General features: G+C 43.6%; 1 protein-coding gene across 3 annotated transcripts in view; it reads left to right on the top strand.

Annotated features, from left to right (window-relative positions):
* Window positions 1-10460: 10460 nt before the first annotated feature.
* Window positions 10461-22787, top strand: part of LOC123504504 (protein asteroid-like) — a 53527-nt gene continuing 41200 nt past the window's right edge. The window contains exons 1-2 of one of the 3 annotated variants that reach the window (XM_045255075.1): window positions 10492-10615; window positions 16835-16931. In XM_045255075.1, the coding sequence (XP_045111010.1) occupies window positions 10593-10615; window positions 16835-16931 (120 nt within the window). In that variant the 5' untranslated portion in view covers window positions 10492-10592. The other 2 variants (XM_045255076.1, XM_045255077.1) reach the window with 2 other exon arrangements.

Below are 22787 nucleotides of genomic sequence, written 5' to 3' on the forward strand. Positions count from 1 at the left end.
CACTCTCTCATTGAGTTTTCCAAGGTAGTTTGGTTGATATATGAATGTGTGTTTATGTTTTTTTGTTTTAAGTCTTGTTTGAACTCTTTTCAGTTAATTTTGTTTGTTATGTATATAGGTGGTGTGTTTATTCTAATAGGACATGTAATTATATTTATGATTATGGGTATGTGGTCTGAGTCATTTGTTGGTCCTGGTTGGATAGGTGTATTATGGTATGTTTTATTGTTGGTTAGTATTATATCTGGGGTGGATAAGGCATTGTGAGATATGTATGTAGGGAAGTCTGGGCCTATATGTGCTAATTTATCATCATTGATCAGCATTATTAGAGCTTTGACTATGTTATTATTAGTTTTGTTATCTGAATTGGGGTGATGTGCGTTCAAGTCTCCAATGATGTAGGTTGGGATTGATTGGGACGCTATTGCATGAGAGTCTGGGATTGGTAGATAAGGTCTTCGAGATGGAAGAAATGTTGTGACGATGTTTATTGTGCCTGTACTTGTTTCTATTGTAATTTGCAGTATGTCAGTGTCCTAATCTTCTTTCATTTTGTGATTCAGATTATGTTTAACAAAAATAGTAGTTTTATTATTAGTTTTATATACTTAGAGGAGTGTCTGTGTCGTGTTTTTGTTGATTTACTTAATTGGGGTGGATCAGCCTCTTAAGGGTAAAAAAGTGGGCTGAAATGGAATGGAAGTTAAGAAGGAATGAATGAAAAATTAAGTCTGAAGATCTAGGTACAGAGAATAGAGAAAAGGTATATTGGAGGGCAAGATCAAGTATATGATAACAGAGCCGATCCCTGCTTTGGAGCGATCCCGAGCCACTTGTAGCATTGATTGATTGATTGATTGATACATTTATTGTTGAATTAATTAATAATTACAACAAAGGAGGAGGATGGGCCTTGCCACCCTCCCCCTGGGCAAAGACTTAAGGTTAAAGTATCACAAACAGTATACACAACAAGAATACAAGTATTTCAATAAATAAATACACATATTGCACACCTTATTGCCTAAGACATCCTACAGTCTGGGAGCAAACTGAGGATATTCCCTGAGTATATCCCTGAGGGTGGCAGAGTCTAGGAGATGGTCAATGAGGCTGTACAAGTCATGCTGACTTTGTGGCCTAAATTTGTAAGATTAAACGATACTTACCAAGTTGAAGTTTGATCTTAATTTCACGAACATTTAAACGACGTCACTGAGGCAGTAAATGAGATGTCTATGCTGCTCTTCGTCAGTCCTTCAGAGTGTTGGTTTGAGGAACAAAGTATAAAAATTACAAAAGCTAAAAATTAAACAGTGAGTGAAGAAAAACCCAAAACACGGCGACCAAGAAGCCAGGGGAGGGAAGGGAGGGCATTTACTGCCTCAGTGACGTCGTTTAAATGTTCGTGAAATTACGATCAAACTTCAACTTGGTAAGTATCGTTTAATCTTACAATTTCACTTCACAATATTTAAACTGACGTCACCGAGGCAACAAATAAGAGCTTTAGAGCAGGTCCTCAAACCAAGCCGAACCCCAAAACCAGGAACGACTGAAAACCATATAGTATCATCTTCATGTATTTCAGCCAAAAGCATACAATTAAGTACAAATATGTGGACAAACAATGAAATCATATGAAAACCACCACAAAACACTGTAGTGCATTTTACATATTCATGGAGGAGACCCATCCTCCACCAACACTGCCTGTGCAAATAACCCCTTCTTGCTAATTGGCCTCCCATAAAACTTCGCGAAGGTAGACTCCCTGGACCAGCCCACAGATGAAAGGATGGAGGACAGCGGAAGACGGAGCGCAGCCTTGCTAGACGCGGCGGACCTAGTAGAGTGAGGTGAAAAAATATTGAGGTCAATACCCGCGGCTCCCATAACCTCCCTGACCCAGCGCCGTAAGGTATCCTGGGAAGCCACCTTAATAGGGGGTTTGGTAGTCAAGAGAAGGCCAGTGATGGAACCCCTAGAGTCCTTAGTCCTCTCTAAATAATTAACAATTGTAGTATAGACACAGATAAGCTGGTCCGCAGAATATTTTTCAAAACATAATTCAGAAATGTGGCAACCAGGCCTAGAAGTTTTAAGGAGATCCCCAATACGAAAAACTATCATGGAATCCGAGATAGACATATTACGGATATCTAAGAAACTTAAGACTTGGCCACGCTGCCCCGAAACCAGTAACATTAAGGCAGTTAATTTGCGGGATAACTGAATGAGTGAAAGACGTTCATCAGGGCCGAGACTCTTTAAGTAGTTGAGCACTAACTCTGGGTCCCAGGTAAATTGACAGTGAGAAAAAGCAGGCCTCTCCTGAAAGACGGCTCGCATAAATCTAATAACCAACGGATGTTGACCCGCTGGTTGACCCCCGATCTTAGCGATGGCAGACACGGCCGAACGGATGGTATTCATAGTACTATAACTCGAACGGGAACCCTCTGAAATTCACACAGTAGGAAGTCTAAAAGAAAACTTAAAGGTGGTAGAAACGGATCAATTTCCCGCCGGAGACAAACTGACACCCATCTTGAGAGATACGGCCTATACTGTTGTAAAGTGCTCTTCCGCCAGGAGTGAAGCAAAAGCTGGGCAACGTCTCGCGATAGGCCTTGGACTTCAAAGGATCGCCTGATAAACTCATCGCAGTCAACACCAGAGACCGGGCCCGGGTGGATGTAAGCAGGGTTCTGCGGTAATGACACAGGGAGGCGAGGGAGGAGGACTGGTGGCTGAACAAGAAACTGAAGGGCCCTGGGGAACCATGCTTGACGGCCAAAGAGGTAGAATCGCGATCAAGGAAGCCCGGTCCTCCTGGAGTTTCCGCAGCACTCTGGCAATGAGACTGAAAGGAGGAAAGGCATATGAAGTCCTGTCCGCCCAATTAATTGAAAAAGCATCAACAAAAGTAGCTGCAGGGTCAGGTTTCCAAGAAACATAGGTAGCCACCTGGGCATTTAAGCGACGCAAACAGGTCAATATCGGGAACATAAAACATGTCACATAACCTTCGAAAGACAAGGGGGTCCAACATCCATTCGGTGTCTAAATTCTTTAACCTAGACAAAGAATCTGCCTCCACATTCTGGGTACCCTTTACATGAGCTGCAGACAAGGTAAGGCCCCGAGACCCGGCCCAAGCATAGATCTCCTCTATCAAAAAGTTAAGACGGATCTTCGCTGCTCCCACTGCGATTCAGGCACGCGACAGCCACGGTGTTATCTGAACGAAGGCGGATGTGGGCATTACTGACATTCTTACATAGTGACTGGAGACCAAGTAATATAGCTCGCAATTCTAGGCAATTGATGTGGTCTAACTCGCGTGAGCCCAAGAGCCGCCCGACGCGGATCCGACAATGGCACCCCAACCTGTCAGACAAGCATCGGCAAACAATTCAAGGTCAGGGGAAGAAGAACGCAGTGATTTAGATTGCAAGGGAACATTATTAATCCACCAAAGGACTAATTCCTTAGCATGCTCATCCAAAGAAACTCTAGCTGCATAATCCCCATGGTGCCGGGCAAGCTCCCTGTTCCTAATGATCTCAAGGTACTTGTAACGAACGGGGCCAGGTTGACAGCTGGCTCAGCAGCCACAGCAAGGCCAATGAAAGAAGCTAAATCACGCAAAGAGACACGGTCCTTCAACAACAACCGACCTAGTTCCTGAATTTTGATCATTTTCCTGAGAGGCAGAGTAGCAGTCATGAGGCATGAGTTTAGAATAATTCCCAAAAATTCCACCTCCTGAGTAGGGACCAAAACTGATTTTTTAACATTAATAGTGAGCCCAACCGAATAAAAAAGATACAGAGCATAACTCACATTGCTAATTAGCTCCTCCGAGGGAGCAAAAAAGATCCAATCATCAATATAACAGATGACCATAATCCCAAGGGACCGGAGGTGACAGAACACTGGTTTCAATAATTTTTTAAAGATCTGAGGGGCAGATGTTAACCCTTGAGGAAGACAGGTAAAGTGAAAACATTGGCCCTTCCAAAAAAAACGGAACCAACACCTTTCCTCAGGTCTCACATACACAGAATAATAAGCATCCTGAAAATCAATAGTCATGAAAAAACACTGGGGCTGGACTAAACGCACCACATCCTTAAAGGAATCCATTTTAAAGTGAGTGTGAGTAACATAAGGATTTAGCTCTTTCAAGTTTAGAATGACTCTGGCAGTAGTACCGTCTTTCTTTACAGTGGGAAAAACATTGGAATAAAAAGCATTGCCAGGAGAGGGCTCACATCTCTCAACAATACCCTGTTCCACAAACCTAAGCAGCGGCATCCAGGGCCGCCCTGTCACTTTCTGAAAGGGACAGGGGCCGAGGCAGAGCAGATTGTAAGGGAAGCTCATCAAACTCAAGCACATGGCCACAAACCACATCAAGAATCCATTTATTGGAGGAAAGAGTTAGCCACTGCTGTCTAGCAGTGAAAATTTTCCTGCTCATAAAATTGTCAGAGGTATTGGATAAAGAGTTAATGGTAATACTCACTCGGCAAGGGTTCACTGGGCCGGCCTGTGTTGCTGGTTCCCCCTCAGCGTAGGAGGCCGCTGGCCTAAAAAAGGCTTAGACTGAAACCTTGAGTTCTGGGAAGGAGGGGCCCTCCTGGGAGCCTGGCGGGAAGCAGCCGTCCGCCTGGGACCTCCTGACTGGTATGGCCGGAAAGAAGGCCTGCCCAGCCGCCTGGCCCGATGCAACTCCTCACACTTCTTAATGACATCAAAGGGGAACAGCTCTGCAGTGCCAACTTCACAGTCTCAACGGCAAAGCTCCGCAAGGGCTGAATCGTTCACGTGAATGCGGGCCACTTCCTTCCTGAGCTGGTTAAGGTAACACACTGCAGAAGTCAGGAGACGTACACAGTTATTCAGGCCATCCAGGTAATCATCCACAGGCTTACCTTTCCTCTCCCCAATGTCACTCAGGCACTGGGCAACCGGAACCAGGGCCTTGGAGAGCAGGCCATTGGTGAAAACCAGGCGAGCATCAATCAGCCTGCCGCCCACACTTAGAGCCTTGGTAATAACTGCATTTGTAGCAGGCACAATCAGATTAGGAACATTGCTGGGCAACCTCACCTTACTACAGGTAGTTTTCACCCCCTCCGAGGTGGGGCGATGCCTGAGGCTATCATCTAAAATGCCTGCTAAATGGTCAGACAGGGGCTCACCTTTCTTCTCCTGACCATGAAAATGCCCCGCCAGTTCTTCCAAAGCCCGAAGAAAATCAGCATCTTCAAGCGCACCCCGTGGGCCACCCAGGTCATCCAGCCCCTCTAGCGGGTCGGCCGCTGCCTCCCGCACCTCACCGTCTTCGGATCCTGCGCTCTCGATGCTGCCAAAGCCACTGAAGTCCCCGCTGTCAGCCTGGGGCACCGTCTCAGGAGAACGCCTGTCCAGCTTCGCAATCAGTTCCGCCACGATGGAACCCAAATGGCTGACACGATCCTCCAGGGACGGGCTAGCTGAGTTGACATCACGGGGCTGACTCGGCCCCTCCAGGGCCGAATCGGAAGCCAGCTGAAACGCTCTGTCATGGCCAGGGTCACGGCGGTCCCTTTTTCCCTGCTGAACATCAGACCAAGCACCATCTTCGCAAGGGCGTTTCCTGCCCCGTGGAGGGGAAGCCAACCGGTCCGCCATCTGCAAACGGGGCCACCCGACAACAGGGCAAATAAGCCAACACGATCCTAAGATCGAGAAGTGTACCACCATGTATCAGCAGCGCAGGGTAAAGGAGAAGGTGAAAACTGACCAGGACAACTCCGAGGAGAAGCAGGCAAAGAAAAGGGCAGCAGCAGGCTCTGAGGAGCAGCCGGCAAAAAACCTGAGATCTGAGCTTGTGTGTAGACCAGACGAGGACGAACAACAGACTGACGAGGAGCGGCATAGACATCTCATTTGTTGCCTTGGTGACGTCAGTTTAAATATTGTGAAGTGAAATCAGCAATGAGAGGACATTCCATGATATAGTGATGCAGAGTGTGTCCCCTTGGTGCAGCACACAGCACACAACACACACCAGGAGAAGCACTGACTTCCCAAAAGTATTTGTAGCCTAATCTGAGCCTCTTTGCCACCCTGTCATGTGATGCAGTATGTCTCCCGTAGGTGTAAGCACAGCTCTGGGAGACACGTGCATAGTGAAGACTAGTGCTACTGCCCCTATGGCAACAAAGCTCCAACTGATCACTAATCCTTAATGCTACTCTTAACATAACCCAGAGTGTACTCAGTGCCAGGGTTCACTGTGTCATCTTGTAGGGTACACTGAGCAAGGTGGTCTGCTTTTTCATTTAGCGGGATACCCACATGAGAAGGTATCCAGATGAAATGGACCGTGGCACCAGCACCTTCAAGGGCATGGATGAGATCAAGACACTTATTAACTAGGTCACAGTCCATGGGGGAGGTGGATTGAAGGGCGTACAATGCAGCCTGATTGTCAATAAAGAAATATACATTCTTATGGAGAGGTGCCACAATGTGGAGCACCTCCAGAACAGCATACAGTTCTGCTCTAGTGGAAGACATGGGTGCAGGGAGCCGCCTGGAAACCTCAGTGTCAGTGTAGAGACTGGCAGAGATGTAGTCATGGATGAACAGCCCACATCCAGACCTGCTGCCATTGACTGACCCATCACAATAAACATGAATAGCCTGAACGTGTAGGTACTTGGACAATTTAGTCATGAACATGTCTTGCAGGACATGAGGGAGCCAGTCCTTCTTGGGCTGATGCAGTGAGTGAATATCAACACTGACACGGTGAGGGTTCCAGGTGGGTTGCAGCGGTGACATAACAACGTTAATACAAGCCTCAACTACACCTACACTTGTCAGTACTCCCAAGATCTTCCTGAGGTATGGTGTTGTAGGAGTGCAAGGATCATGATACAGGGGGGTCAGTGATCCCTTTAGAGAGTCAGAGCCCGTGCATAGCATCCGACTAATTGTGCAACAAGTAATTTCCTGTACCCTACACACAATACTTGGCAGATGCAGTTTAGCTCTGAGGACTTCAATCCGTGTGGTCCTGGGGCATCCCAAGATTATCCGCATGGCTTCATTCTCAACAAGCTCCAGGGGACGGAGTTGAGTGGCACTAAACTGTATTAAAACAGGGGCGGCATAATCAATAAGGGATCATATGACAGATATATAGAACATTCTTAGGACTGGAATGCCCGCCCCCAGGCCCCTGTTGGCTAGCAGCCGAAGTGGTGCTAACCGTGGCAGACAGAGGTCTCGAACATAGTGGACGGCTTGAAGAGACTTCCTAAAGCTCATCTGAACATCCAGGTACTTGTGTATATGAACTCTAGGGATGGGGATGTTATTTACAGTGGGCAGCCGAGAGACCTTCCCTTTAGCTTGAAATTTTGTTTTACATTCATTAATCACTAATCCCATTTGGACACACAACACTGCCAGTTGTGACAAAGCAATCTGGAGAATCCTGGATGTGGGGCATTGGAGGAGTATGTCATCAGCATAGATGAGGACCTGGGTGCCCTGCGGAAAGGAACAGCACGCAATTTTGTCCATTAAAACATTGAAAAGCATTGGACTAAGGACTCCACCCTGTGGTGTTCCAAGCTCAAAAACTTCCTCAGAGGAGACTGCACCTTGAAACCAAACCTGTGCTGTTCTATTGTACAAATAGTTCCTGATCCATCCTAATAATCTACCTTTGACACCTTTGAGAATGAGTTCCTCCATAATAACATCTTTGTTGGCCCTGTCAAAGGCACCCTTGAGATCAACGAAAGCTCTGCAGGTAGCATCCTTATTTATAAGACACTCAACAAAACAATGACTTGTAGAGTGACCTTTTAGGAAGCCATGTACATTGCCAGAGAGTACATGGCCCACCTTGTATATAAGCCTGTTCAATATTACCTGTTCCATCATCTTACACAGACAGCTGGTGAGAGAAATAGGGCGAAAGGTGCCATCACCTTTGGGTATTGGGATGACGATGGCTGTTTTCCAAGAGTGGGGAAGCTTGCCTGCAGTGAAAGACATGTTAAGTAAATCCAAGATAGGGTTGTCTACCTTTACCTCCAGGAGAGCATTGAGGATATCATAGGTGATGCCATCCTTGCCAAGAGCTATTGACTTGCCCAACTTGACTGCTGAGAGGAGTTCGTCATGTGTGATAGGCACACAGGTGTCGTCCAGCAGAGGAACACTGTGGCAAAGCAACTCCATCCTTCATGGTCTTTGATGATCAAGCACCTCCTGGTGTTCCACAGGAAGGCCAGAGAAGAATGAGGCTTCCTTCCACTGCAAGAAGAGTTCTCGTGCCCTGCCTGCAGGATCAGGGTCACACACCTGCCGTCTGGACTTGCCCCGGACGCTGTTGACATGGTACCACACCTCCCGGAGGGACCGGGTCCTGCGCACCTTGTCCAGGAAGGAGACCCAGTACTTCTTCCTTTCCTGCTGCCGCAGATCCGTGAGGTGTAGAGCCACGGTAACCATGGCATCCCGTGACACTGTGTCTGCTGGGTTGAGCTGCCAACGTCTCTGGTTGGCAGTGAGCATCTGTTGGCAGTTCAGTATGACAGGGTCGGTAGCGTAAGTCCAGCGGTGTGGAGCATGGGCCCTTGCTGGAACCCTTGGAGTCGCGATGAATCCCTCGATGGTGTGCAGGAGTCCATCGTACTGTAATGTCAAGATCAGACAAAAAAAATATTAGTCAAATGCAGAATAAATAACCACAGCCTGAATGACAGAAACAGATTTAGAAATGAAGATACTAGATAAATGTAACCTGTGAGGGAAAGATTTTGAAGATTTGAAGCACTTCATTCTGTGGTGCCCTGTATACAGCAGGAGAGAAGAACAAACGTACAGCCTTATGAAGAGGAAGAAGCAGTATGGTAGCGGGAAGATTCCTATTAGACAATTTAAATGTAGAAATAACGAAAACAACCTTAGATAATTCCTGGAAAATCAGCCGTATGAAGAGGAAGAAGCAGTACGGTAGCGGGAAGATTCCTATTAGACAATTTAAATGTAGAAATAACGAAAACAACCTTAGATAATTCCTGGAAAATCAGCCGTATGAAGAGGAAGAAGCAGTATGGTAGCGGGAAGATTCCTATTAGACAATTTAAATGTAGAAATAACGAAAACAACCTTAGATAATTCCTGGAAAATCAGACAACAATAAAAGAAAGAAAGAGACGAAGAAAACTGGACTAAAAGAGAGAATAATAATAATAATAATAATAATAATAATAATAATAATAATAATAATGACCGGGAAAGCAAGAAACGCATATGGGAGTACCGTTGTAAAGGCTAAAGACCAAGGATTCTCTGTATATTCCTTGCTATATGATGCTGGAGTGTGTGAAGTATGCCAGAGACAGGAATGAGATGATGCAAGTGGTGCTGAGGAAATTGGGGGATGCCAGGGTGGAGAAGACTGGAAGGGAATGGATGATGTTGCTGCTGGGACTGCGTGGAGACACGAGTGAAATGATGATAGAAGCTGTCAAGGAGTTCCTGGTGAAAATATGGAGTGCCAGATGCAGTGATTAGTAGTATTAAGGATGGTGTCTGGTTAAGGTTCTTGCCGCCTTTTTTTTTTTTTTTTTTTATTTCCTACAGGAGACTGCCTCAGGAGAAATCCTGGGACACCTGTAGAATCAAGATCAAGATCAAGATCATAGACCATCATAGGTATAAGGCTAGGTTAGAGCGAATGAATGATGCTAGAATAGTGAGAAAAGTGTTTCTGTGGAATGTCAGGAGTAGCAAGTGGGGGAAAAAGTGTGTCAGGATGGTGGTGAAGAGTGGTCTAATAGCTAGTTGGGCTTTTCAGCAGGTAGAAGGAAGGCACTTTTAGAGAAGGACTGGAGTATGATAGTTAGAAATGGAGATGGTAGAGAATGGGGTGTAAGGAAGTGGTGTGAGATAGACAGTAGTGAAAGGTGTGGGATTGAGTGACTGGAAATACAGGATTGAGCAAAAGAGTACCTTGGAGTGGTATAGAGAGAAAGAGGCCCCAATGTATGAAAAGTGGTATGATGGAAGCCTGGGTGGGGACTTTCTCTTCCGAGCTAGGGCACAGTGCATGGATGTGAATGCAAGGAATTCTAGATGGTCTGAGTCCCGCAGCAAAGTGTGCCAGATGTGTGACATGGGAGAGGATGAGACGGTGGAGCATGTGGTGTTGGAGTGTGTGAAGTATGCCAGAGACAGGTATGAGATGATGCAAGTGGTGCTGAGGGAGCTGGGGCATGACAGAGTGGAGATGGTGGTGCTGCTGGGACTCTGTGGGGAGACGAATGAAAGGATGATTGAGGCTGTATAAGAGTTCTTGGAGAGAATGTGGCGTGCTAGATGCAGGAACTAATGGTGTGATAGATGGTGATTGCCCTCTTTGTTGTTTTGTGTTTCTTTTTTTTTTTTTTTTCTTTCTTATTTTCCCTACAGGCGCTGTCGATACAAAGGCCTGACGCAGAAGAAATTCTGCGTCACGTGTAACATCAAGATCAAGAACAAGACTGAACCGAACTGATCGCCAAAGAATGCCTTGTAATAGGATTTACAGGTAAGGCTGACCTGATTCAAGGATAAATAGCTATTGTAAACACAACGCCCTTAAATAAGACATAATATATTATAACAGACAAACGTCTACGAGCGCAGCACTCTCCATCTATTCCCAGTCCAGCAATTAACCACATGCCGTCCACAATGCCAAATTTACCATAGTGATTGCTTACTTCAGTGACGGTAAAGAGGCAAGTAAGTAGCAACTGGTAAATTTACAGATTTACCTCATACGCTCACTTCAGGATGAAGTTTTTTTTTTTTTTTCTTATTAATATTTCTGAAAGTTTTCGACCTGTTTTGAATTAATCTGCACTTCGTTTCCGTCGCAAATCAGCACTTTCTGTTTTATATTCCTCTCCTCCTACATTCACCCAAAAAACACAGTGTATCCCCTCAGAAAGTACTGTATTGTGATAAGAAAAAATACAGAACATACCAAAATGTACCAGAAGAAAATAGTTTTGTTGTCACAAAGTATCACAAAAATAACAGACCCAAATTTTTACCATTGCTGCTGTGGAGAGTAGGTACTTGCTGCCACTGCTGCCCAAGCTAACATATTAAAATTTATATATTTAGCCAAAATTAACCTAACCCTAACTTTAAACTAATGTAACCTAGTTAAGGTAACATGCACCACTTCCGTAGAACAGAATAACTTGATCTCACACCATTAAACTGATCTAACCAAAGCAGACTAGCTTAACCTGATTAGCAATGCTAAGAAATTTATATGAAGTCATTACCTTATTTTTCTTCATAAAATCTAGTGATATGATGGAAATAATTGCTGACAGACATCTTCCCTACACTGATTCAAATTGAGTCGTCTCTCTCCAGAAACTGCTTTGATTGCCTAGATTTATTATATATTATTTTTATTAGACAGTGGCTGCATGCTCAAACAAATGAACCAATCATCGTGACTGATTTTACACGTGTGCAAACAAAGTAACAATACACATATACAAACAAACACACCTAATGATGTTCCTCATTGCCCATCAGTCCATAACAAGTGTGGGGGGGGTCACAGTCCATTATAGCTTATTCCCCCCAAAATGGTAAATCTTTAAAAATTGTTGTCAATGCTATAAACACTTTGTGACGGGAGTGTATGGATTTAAATTACTCAGAGTGAGAAGCTCTATAAGATGAGAAGGGTAAGAGAAGCCATGGTGATTATGGCATAACACTGTAATAATACCAAAACTCATAAGGGCTGCCTCCTCTCAGTTTTCTGTGGTCTTTGAACTGCATGGTTGTATCCATTTTCAAATTGGTTCAGTGAAGCTCTCCCATTGTTATTCTGATACTTTTACACCAAACTCAACATGGCTTTTCTTAACCATTTCATCATTTAGAGCTTCTCATTCTAAGTAATTTGAATCCAATATATAACCATTGCAAAATGTTTATAAGGCTGACAACAAATTCTAAAGATTAATAGTTTTTAGGGGACCAAGCTAATGCTCTGCCACATCAGTGTGTGTGATGGAAAGGCAGGCACTAAAGAATGCCATTAGGTGTATTTACCTAGTTTTGGTTTTACAGGGCCTGGGCTTTATGCTCGTGTGGCCCCATCTCCATATCTACACTTATCCAATCTTACTTTAAAACTATGCATACTCATTGCAGACACTACTTCTTCATTCATACTGTTCCACATCTCAATACCTTTGCGGGAAACTATACTTTTAATATCTTTTACACATCTTCCCTTCCTGAGCTTCTTACTGTGCGATCTTGTGCTTCGACTGGTATATTCTTCTCTCAGGATCAGATACTCATTGTCCACTTGGTCCATGCCGTTTATCAATTTATAAACTTGTATGAGATCCCCTCTTTCCCTTCTTTGCTCCAATGTTGGAAGATCCATAGCCTTTAGTCTCTCCTCATATGTCATCTCTTGAAGTTCTGGGACCATTTTTGTAGCCATTTTTTGTAGTGCATGCGTGTGTGCATGTGTGTGTGAGACAGTTCGAATACATCATCCGAGTACACGAACTGGCGAATGGCTTTGGGACAGAGGTGCAGAGGTGACATGGATAGTGGGGTACTGGCATTCCACTGCCACCTTGAACTTGGATTGGCTGTACTACCTACTGCACCTCTGACCAAGTCTGCACCTGCGCTCCACCTTGCATCCTGTGCTAGCGACTGAGTGTTGTGAAAGTGTGCTTGTGACTACCCCGCTTGGCATTGTACTAAGATTCCTGGTTGTGACATATAATGAAGTGCTGGTGAATGTCATATGCTTTTGTTTTTCCTGTGTCTGCCTGGTGTGATCTCAACTGGCTTGCCTCGCCTCAGCACACGTACGAATCCCTCTTGGCTTATGCTGCAGCCACCCCAACAGCTGTTAGGAGTGGGGAAAGCACAGCAATATGAAGTCTCAGAGAAGTGTCAGTGATTGTTTTATTTCAAATCAATGACCTGCAGCCTACAAGATATTAACTGAAAGTAGAATCTGTAGTTTCCTTGCTGAGAATAATTTCCCTATTTCTCTATCAAAGCCACTACTTGACTTCATTAAAACTTCTTGTTCATGTAGGTCATCGGAAACAAGTATTAATGCAATTGAAAATGTCAAGCACAGAATGAGGACATGCCTATTTATGGCTTGGGTACTGTGCATGATGTCTATATTGGGACTCTGATATTCTTGGGCATGCTTTATCTTCCATGATTTACAATTGCTTCCATGATTTACAATTGCTTTAAATTTCTTGTTTTGAGTACATGTCTATTTTTTCATTAATGGTACTCTATATGACGTGTACATTGGGGCTTTGAGGTGAGGAAGATATGCCTGTTTATGATTTGGGTACTGTGATGTGTATACATGATAGGGCCTTGAGACGAGGAAGATATGCCTATATATGGTCTGGGTATTATGAAATGTATATTGGGGCTTTGAAGTCAGGAAAATATTTCTATTTATGATTCAAGTACTGTAATGTACAATAGGGCTTCTTGAGTACTTTATTTTCCATTATTTACAGTAAATGTAAATGCATTATTATTATTTCCAGTTGCTTTGTCTTGTTATGAGTGAGACATGCTTATTACTGATCTCAGCACCATATGACCCTGGCTGTTACAGTGCCTAACCAAAATAACTCGCTCACTGTTATTGATCTCTACATAATGTATATATTGGTATCTTGTCCTCATAGATAGTGCAATTTAACTTGCATAGTTTAAAATAAGATACTGAAATAGTAGAATTAATAAATTTATTATTGTTTTTTTTTAAGTAATAATACTGGTAATGATAATAATACCAGCAATATAAGCAATAATAAGGCACACAGTAGGTAAAAGTAGTGGAAAAAGGTGCATCCTATATACTGAAAAAATAACAAACACACCTAATGGCATTCTTTAGTGCCTGCCTTTCCATCACACACACTGATGTGGCAGAGCATTAGCTTAGTCCCCTAAAAACTATTAATCTTTAGAATTTGTTGTCAGCCTTATAAACATTTTGCAATGGTTATATATTGGATTCAAATTACTTAGAATGAGAAGCTCTAAATGATGAAATGGTTAAGAAAAGCCATGTTGAGTTTGGTGTAAAAGTATCAGAATAACAATGGGAGAGCTTCACTGAACCAATTTGAAAATGGATACAACCATGCAGTTCAAAGACCACAGAAAACTGAGAGGAGGCAGCCCTTATGAGTTTTGGTATTATTACAGTGTTATGCCATAATCACCATGGCTTCTCTTACCCTCCTCATCTTATAGAGCTTCTCACTCTGAGTAATTTAAATCCATACACTCCTGTCACAAAGTGTTTGTAACATTGACAACAATTTTTAAAGATTTATCATTTTGGGGGGAATCGGCGATCACATGTCTTGTTTTGGTTCATGCAGTGTGTGGTGTATGGTCATTCAGGCAAATTCTTTGTGACTGGTGTCATTCTAAATGAATCACTGGAAAGTATGACGTACTATATATTGTTACTTTGAAAGAAAGATTTTTTTGTGGTGTAGTACCAATCATCACTTTGTCTACATGTGCAAAGATATCTGGGGTTTGATTTTGGAGCCTCTGTTGCCATAGATTACCACCAACCACTGAGGGCTGATTTCCTGAGGCTTTTTATTTTGTAGAAAAGGTGTGTCTTATGAGCTATCAAATATGGTAATTAAAGAAGCTCACATATCATTCCCGGCACTTACTCCTGCATTTATTTTTCTCATTCTAGCTGCTAACTCCTCTGTATACAAGTTAAAAAGGATTGATGACGTTATACATTCTTGCCTAACTCCTCTCAATCTTCACTCATCTTATTTCTATATAGTTGTTTGTATTCAGCTATCATGTTAAAATGCATGCTATGCACTATGTTGATTATCTTTGCATTCAAACTAACCATTCCTAAGACTACCTAATATTTCTCTATCCACCCCATTGTACACATTCTCTATATCCTGAAAACCTAAATATAGTTTACTTCTATCCTTTCTTCTCTCGATCGTCTCATTCACCACGAATATATTATCCTCAGCTCTCCTGTCCACATGGAAACCACTTCTTTCCAGAGCTGTCTGATTGCTCTCTCATTCCTTCCTTCTTTGTTATAGCTTCACCATTTCACTATTCACTTTCAGACTCCCACACCAACAAAGCATTCTCATGTACCATTCATGCCATTCATAGCCACCTTCCATGCCTTTCACCCTCAAAGATTCAATCATGTTCCTTTCACACTTCACTATGGCCTTCATTATCATGTGCCTTGTTAGTCTCAGCTGTTTCACATACTCTGCCCATGCATTATAATACAGTTGACTATCAAAGTTCTGGCAGTCAATATTCTGGAGTCATCAGTTTTCTGGCATTTTGAAGGAGTTACTATTGTAGAACGATTTTTTGAGAAAAATTTTTCTCTAAATGCTCTCCATTTCAGTGTAAATTTTACTTTTAAGTTCTCTGACAACCTGGTGATATATAGAGAAAAAAATAGTAGGAAATGTTTGAAACTAAATATATTTATTTCAGTTACAAGAAAAATAGATAAATTTCTTCTTTACAACAAAACAAAGATCACTTGCTTTGGTTAAAAGCTAACAAAGTAGTAGGTTTCTCGATGGAAAAAAAAAATTCAGGATAAGATTTTAAAGTTTAAAGATCCTACAGCCGTCCTGTAAACACATTGCCTAGTAATCTTGGTCTAAGTACTTTCTGCTTCCTCTTCACCACTACCTCCTGTTTACTGTTATGCTTCTGGAGATGAGAGGTAGTGATACTACTGGTGTGAATCCAAGGTTTTCATTTGTGTAGCTAACCTATGTAGTCAACTTTTCATAATGCAGAGGTCCTCTTTTAGTGCACACGTCAGTTAATACATTTCCAGCTCTGTGCGCACCCTCACTTTGTTTCCATTATTCATATGATGCATAAAATTTCCGACTTTATGTGCCCTTGGAGAAAGAAACTTTCATTTGAGAACAAAATACATTTGCTATTAAATTTTTTTTTTTTTTTACCAAAAACCAATCAAATAAATTTAAATGAATTTTAAAATTATATTTTAACAACAAAAATAATAATTGTATGTCAAAATATATAAATCAAACATTATGTAACTAAGAACCAATAAGACAGTTTGATGCTGTGTTTATGTTTAGGTCCAGCTATCATCTAAAATGGTTAAGTTTGCTCCATCACATAGTGTAGTGTGTGATAGTATATGCTACAGGATCTCCATATCACATACGTGTGTTCAGAACAGTATCAATCAGTCATGGGGGGGGGCATATGCCGGGGGGTGCATTGCCTTGCCTATATCCTATGGCATCACTCCAGGCGGTCACATCTCGCGAGTCTCCATGCAGGTTCCCTTCCCATTCCAAGTAACTCCTAGCAGAAGGCATTGACTTGCTGCAGCCATGAGTTCTGTGGATGTCCCCTTGGCCTCCTCCATACTGGGTTAACCCTTTTGGAGACAACCAGATATGCAGGATTGGCTTCTGGGTAGCATACCACATGCCCATATACGTAGTCACAGTTGGCGTTGACAGACTATGCTGGTAATTGGCCTTGAATCAGTCTCGTGGTGCAATCGCTGATTTGAAACGGTCATACCAATGGAACCCAATGCTCCTGCGAAGGCATCTAGTACCAAAGACATCAATTTGCCTCTTCAGATTGGTTTTCAGCATCCATATCTCACCAGCAACTTTGTCTGTCTGCACAGGTATCAACAATGCCAAATACTCGTGTTGAGCAAGTCCATAACGTTGTGGGCCAGGCCAATCTGCAGTACAACTGTCGTTATGCACTTCACTACCAAGGTATGTGAAGTTTTCCAAGATCTCGACGTCCTCACCACATGCAGGGACAGACTGTACTGTTTCATCCAGCAAGCCTCCAAACACCTGAACTTTGCTTTTGGGTCAGGAAACCTAGAGTCGCAAGGTCTTTGCCTCCTTGTGCAATGCCTCTAAAGCCAAATTACCAGAACTTCCAGTAACTCAGCAAAGATTAGTGCATCATCAGCTAAAGCAAGATCTGTAATCTCAGTATTGCCAACAGATGCTCCACAGTTACTTTGGTCTACAATTTTGCCTAGTACCCAGTCCATGCAAATGTTGAAGAGTGATGGAGCAAGCACACATCCCTGCCTCACTCCCGTATTCAAAGGGAAGAAGCTGGACATGCCCCCTCCACACTTCACAGCACTCACAGTCCCAGAGTAGAGGCCAGTTAATAGACCAATAATCCTTGCAGGAATCCCACAGAGAAGCAGAAGATCCCAGAGTGTCTCGATACATAGAGTTAAATGCCTTCTTGAGATCGACATAGGCTGCTCCACCAGTACGTGAAGCACTAGGATACGGTCAGTTGTTGACTTGGTGGGTGTGAACCCAGACTGTTCAGATTTCTGATGTTTCAGCTGGTGACTGGGGAAATGCATCAACAGCAAATGGCCAAGCACCTTGCCTGGAATGCTGAGCAGTGTTATACCATAGTAGTTGTTTCAGTTCTGATGGTCCCCTTTCCCCTTCCAGTTAGAGATGACCAACCCCTTTTTCCAGCTAGGGGGAATGGTGCCTTTTTTTTTTTTTTTTTTTTCCACCTAGGGAAGAGGGCCAGCCAAGGGCAAAAAAAAGAAAGTTAGAAAAAAGCCCACTTGAGCTCTGGCTCTCCAAAGAGTACAAGAAGTGCCAAAACCGTCAGCCAGACAAGTTGTAGGAATTCGGAAATACAGATGCAGGAGGGAGTTCCAGAGTTTACCAGTGAAAAGGATGAATGATTGAGCGTACTGGTTAACTCTTGCATTTGAGAGTTGGACAGAATAGGGATGAGAGGAAGAAGAAAGCCTTGTGCAGCGTGGCTGCAGGAGGAGGGGAGGCATGCAGTTAGCAAGATCAGTAGAACAGTTACCATGAAAATAGCGATAAAATATAGAAAGGGATGCAACATTTCGGCGGTGAGAAAGAGACTGAAGACAGTTAGTCAGAGGAGGGGAGTTGATGAGACGAAGAGCTTTCGATTCCACCCTATCAAGCAAAGCTGTGTGACTGGAACCCCCAAACATGCGAAGAGTACTCCATACAGGGACGGATAAGGCCCTTATACAGAGTAAGCAGTTGGAGGGCGAGAAAACTGGCGGAGACGCCTCAGAACACCTAATTTCATAGAAGCTGTTTTAGCAAGAGATGAGATGTGAAGTTTCCAGTTAAGATTATGAGCAAAGGACAGACCGAGGATATTCATTGTGGAAGAGGGAGACAGTTGAGTGTCATTGAAGAAGAGGGAATAGTTGTCTGGAAGGTTGTGTCGAGTTGATAGATGGAGGAATTGAGTTTTTGAGGCATTGAAAACTACTAGATTTTCTCTGCCCCAATCGGAAATTTTAGAAAGATCGGAAGTCAGGCGTTCCGTGGCGTCCCCCGCGTGATCTGTTAATTTCCTGAAGGGTAAGACGTCTCTGAAAGAACGTGGAAAGATGTAGGGTGGTATCATCAGCGTAGGAGTGGATAGGGCAAGATATTTGGTTAAGGTCATTAATGAATAATAGAAAGAGAGTGGGTGACAGGACAGAACCCTGAGGAACACCACTATTAATAGGTTTAGGAGAAGAACAGTAGCCGTCTACCACAGCAGCAATAGAGCGGTCGGAAAGGAAACATGAGATAAAGTTGCAGAGAGAAGGATAGAAGCCGTAAGAGGGCAGTTTTGAAATCAAAGCTTTATGCCAGACTCTATCAAAAGGTTTTGATATGTCTAACGCAACAGCAAAAGTTTCACCGAAATCTCTAAAAGAGGATGACCAAGACTCAGTAAGGAAAGCCAGAAGATCACCAGTAGAGCGACCTTGACGGAAGTCATACTGGCGATCAGACAGAAGATTGTGAAGTGACAGATGTTTGAGAATCTTCCTATTCAGGATAGATTCAAAAACTTTAGACAAGCAAGAGATTAAAGCTATAGGACGGTAGTTTGAGGGGTTAGAACGGTCACCCTTTTTAGGAACAGGCTGAATGTAGGCGAACTTCCAGCAGGAAGGAAAGGCAGAAGTCGATAGACAAAGTTGGAAGAATTTGGCCAGGCAAGGTGCAAGCACAGAAGCACAGTTTTTGAGAACAATAGGAGGGACCCCATCAGGTCCATAAGCCTTCTGAGGGTTTAGGCCAGCAAGGGCATGGAAAACATCATTATGAAGAATTTTGATTGTAGACATGAAATAGTCAGAGGGAGGAGGAGAGAGAGGGACAAGCCCAGAATCGTTCAAGGTGGAGTTGTGAGCAAAGGTTTGAGAAAAGAGTTCAGCTTTAGAGACAGAAGAGATGGCAGTGGTGCCATCAGGATGAAATAAAGGAGGGAAAAGATGAAGAAGTGAAGTTATTTGAGATGTTTTTGGCTAGATGCCAGAAGTCATGAGGAGAGTTTGAGTTTGAAAGATTTTGACATTTCCTATTTATGAAAGATTGTTTGGCAAGTTGAAGAACAGACTTGGCATGATTCCGGGTAGAGATATAAAGTGCATGAGATTCAGGAGATGGAAGGCTCAAGTACCTTTTGTGGGCAACCTCTCTATCATGTATAGCATGAGAACAGGCTGAGTTAAACCAAGGTTTAGAAGGTTTAGGTTGAGAAAAAGAATGAGGAATGTATGCCTCCATGCCAGATACTAACACCTCTGTTATGCGTTTAGCACAAAGAGATGGGTCTCTGACACGGAAGCAATAATCATTCCAGGAAAATCAGCATAATACCTCCTCAGGTCCCCCAACTGGCAGAGGCAAACGCCAGAGGCACCTTCGCTTTGGGGATCCTGCGGAGGGATTGGAAAAATAGGACAAGATACAGAAATGAGATTGTGATCGGAGGAGCCCAACGGAGATGAAAGGGTGACAGCATAAGCAGAAGGGTTAGAGGTGAGGAAGAGATCAAGAATGTTGGGCGTGTCTCCAAGACAGTCAGGAATACGAGTAGGGTGTTGCACCAGTTGCTCTAGGTCATGGAGGATAGCAAAGTTGAAGACTAGTTCACCAGGGTGGTCAGTGAAGGGAGAGGAAAGCCAAAGCTGGTGGTGAACATTGAAATCTCCAAGAATGGAAATTTCAGCGAAAGGGTAGAGGGACAGAATGTGCTCCACTTTAGAAGTTAAGTAGTCGAAGAAATTACTATAATCAGAAGAGTTAGGGGAGAGATAAACAGCACAGATGAATTTAGTTTGAGAATGACTGTTAAGTCGTAGCCAGATGGTGAAAAATTCGGAAGACTCAAGAGCGTGGGCACAAGAGCAAGTAAAGTCGTTGCGTACATAGACGCAACATCCAGCTTTGGAATGAAAATGAGAATAGAGAAAGTAGGAGGGAACAGAGAAGGGGCTACTGTCAGTTGCCTCAGACAGCTGTGATTCAGTGAGGAAAAGAAGATGAGGTTTAGTAGAGGAGAGGTGGTGTTCCACAGATTGAAAATTAGATCTAAGACTGCGAATGATGCAGAAGTTAATGTAGAAAAAGTTGAGGGAGTTGTCAAGGCATTTGTGGTCTTCAACAGGAGAGGTGTCCGACCTGGGGACATTTTTGGTCCCCTCCCCAGAGGGGGGACTCCGAGGTGTTGTTTATTTTGGGTCCCATTTTTCTTTTAAATTTTTATTTGGAGTGAAGGGTGTATGTGTGGTAAGTGCATGTAGTTTTGTGTGAAGAAGGAGAGCTGTCTTTAGAGGGTAGGCTGTGACTACCCCCTTGAGTTGTGAGACACAAAGGTTTCGTTCAACGAGATCACAACTAGCTTTAATGGATGTTTCACAGCACCTCCTGAACTAGTGCTATTAGATTTCACTGGGAGTAAGTTATTGTTTTGGTAGGTGTCTACTACCTCCTCCTGACTGCCATACAGCAGTCAAGACAGCATGTAACTGACAGATCATGGCCTCACCCCCTCCTTTGAACAGCTCCACACTGATGTTACAGACGCCAGCTGCCTTTCTACCCCCTCAACTTTGCCACAGCCTCTTTGACATCATCAATGGAGGGTGTAGTTTCATCAGTGGGTGGATCAGCATCCAGCATCTGTAACCCTGCAGTTTGGAGCTGTCTGCTTGGAGGATCCACCCAGTGAGCCATCTCCCTATCTGCATCTGATACGAGGCAACCATCTGCTGTTTGGATAGCGCTTGCCTGAGATATAGATTTGGAGCGGCATTTCTTCAGGGCTCGATAGGCAGGTCAGAGGTCATTAGCATTTAAATGACACTCTACATCCTCAGCGAGACCCCTGACATATCTCCTTGTCTCTCCTCAGGAAAGCTCTAGTCCTACTTGACAGAGCCCTGTATTGCTCACAGTTCCCAGCAAGTCTGGCAGTGCAACTCTCCTCAATATTGTCAAGTGTCTCTACTGAGGTGAAGGCACTCCGTGACCTTGGGCACTCCCCAACGCATTCCTTGGCAACCTCAAGAGTCTTATGTTTGAAGGTATCCCATAGCTCTACCGGGTCCTTGATGGTATCGAGCACTCCAAACCAATTGGAGACTGTCACTGCATACTCCTGGGCACATGTCAAGTCCTTCAGTTTCTCAAAATGAAACACAGTGTGGTTGCATCTTGGAGGCTTTCTGGACTTGACATGTAGCTTGAGTGTAGCAACAACAAGCCTGTGATCAGTCACAAAGAACTTGGCACTCTGGTTCTGGAGGATCCGCTAATGTGTACTAACAAGGATATGGTTGATCTCCTTTGCTACCCTTCTGGCATAGCTATAGCAAGTTCAGCGGTATAGCACTGGTCTCTGATACCAAGAACCTGCAATTCTCAACCTTCTGGATCTTGCAAGATTCAGAAGGAAAGAGCTGTTATCGTTCCTGGTACCAGAGCCATGGGGATCAACAAATAGCTCGTAGCTGGCTCTCTCAATGGCAATGACAGCATTAAAGTTGCCCAAGACAATAAGTGCATCATGACAGTGACACTGTTCCAGTACAGAGTCGAGTTTGGCATAGAACACCTTTTCATCAGTTTCACACATCTCAGTGGGAGTATATACTGCAACAACAGATATGAAGTCTAGACTATGCCTCAGCTTTAGTCCCATCATTATATGCTCATCAACTGGAGTAACCTCTACAACGGATGGCTGCAGTCTGCTGGAGATGCCTATGGCTACCCCTTTGACGTGGTGACCATTGATCATTCCAGGCCATTAGTAAGTAAAATTCTTGCTATTGATCTTGCCGCTGCCAGACCTCTTTGACTCAGAGAGTCCTATGATATCCGGAACAGTAGTGAAGTGGTTAACCCATTTCCAGCGGAGGATCTATAAATAGACATTTTGAAAACGAGACTTTTTGTTGGATCATCTATATATAGATGCTTGTTCTTATTTTACTGCACTAAGTTGTAGTGTGAGTGATCTATACAGGCAACCCCGCTAAACGAAGGTTCACACAACGAAATTTCGCTACAATGAAGGTTTCATTTTACTACCATCTTCTCATTTAACGGACACCAAACTTGCTTTAACGAAGTTTTATCCAGGTAACATTTTCCAAGTTTGAAAGCCTCACCGTATCACGCAAGTTGACAGGCTTTTGAATACACTAGCGCCTCTCGTGGACAACACGTGCACCACTCACTCCCCCTGTTCAAAACAATAACAGCATCAGCAGCAGCTCGTCTTCCCTCGCTCAACTTACC

The sequence above is a fragment of the Portunus trituberculatus genome, chromosome 16 (genome assembly GCF_017591435.1).
Source record: "Portunus trituberculatus isolate SZX2019 chromosome 16, ASM1759143v1, whole genome shotgun sequence".
Lineage (NCBI taxonomy): Eukaryota > Metazoa > Arthropoda > Malacostraca > Decapoda > Portunidae > Portunus > Portunus trituberculatus.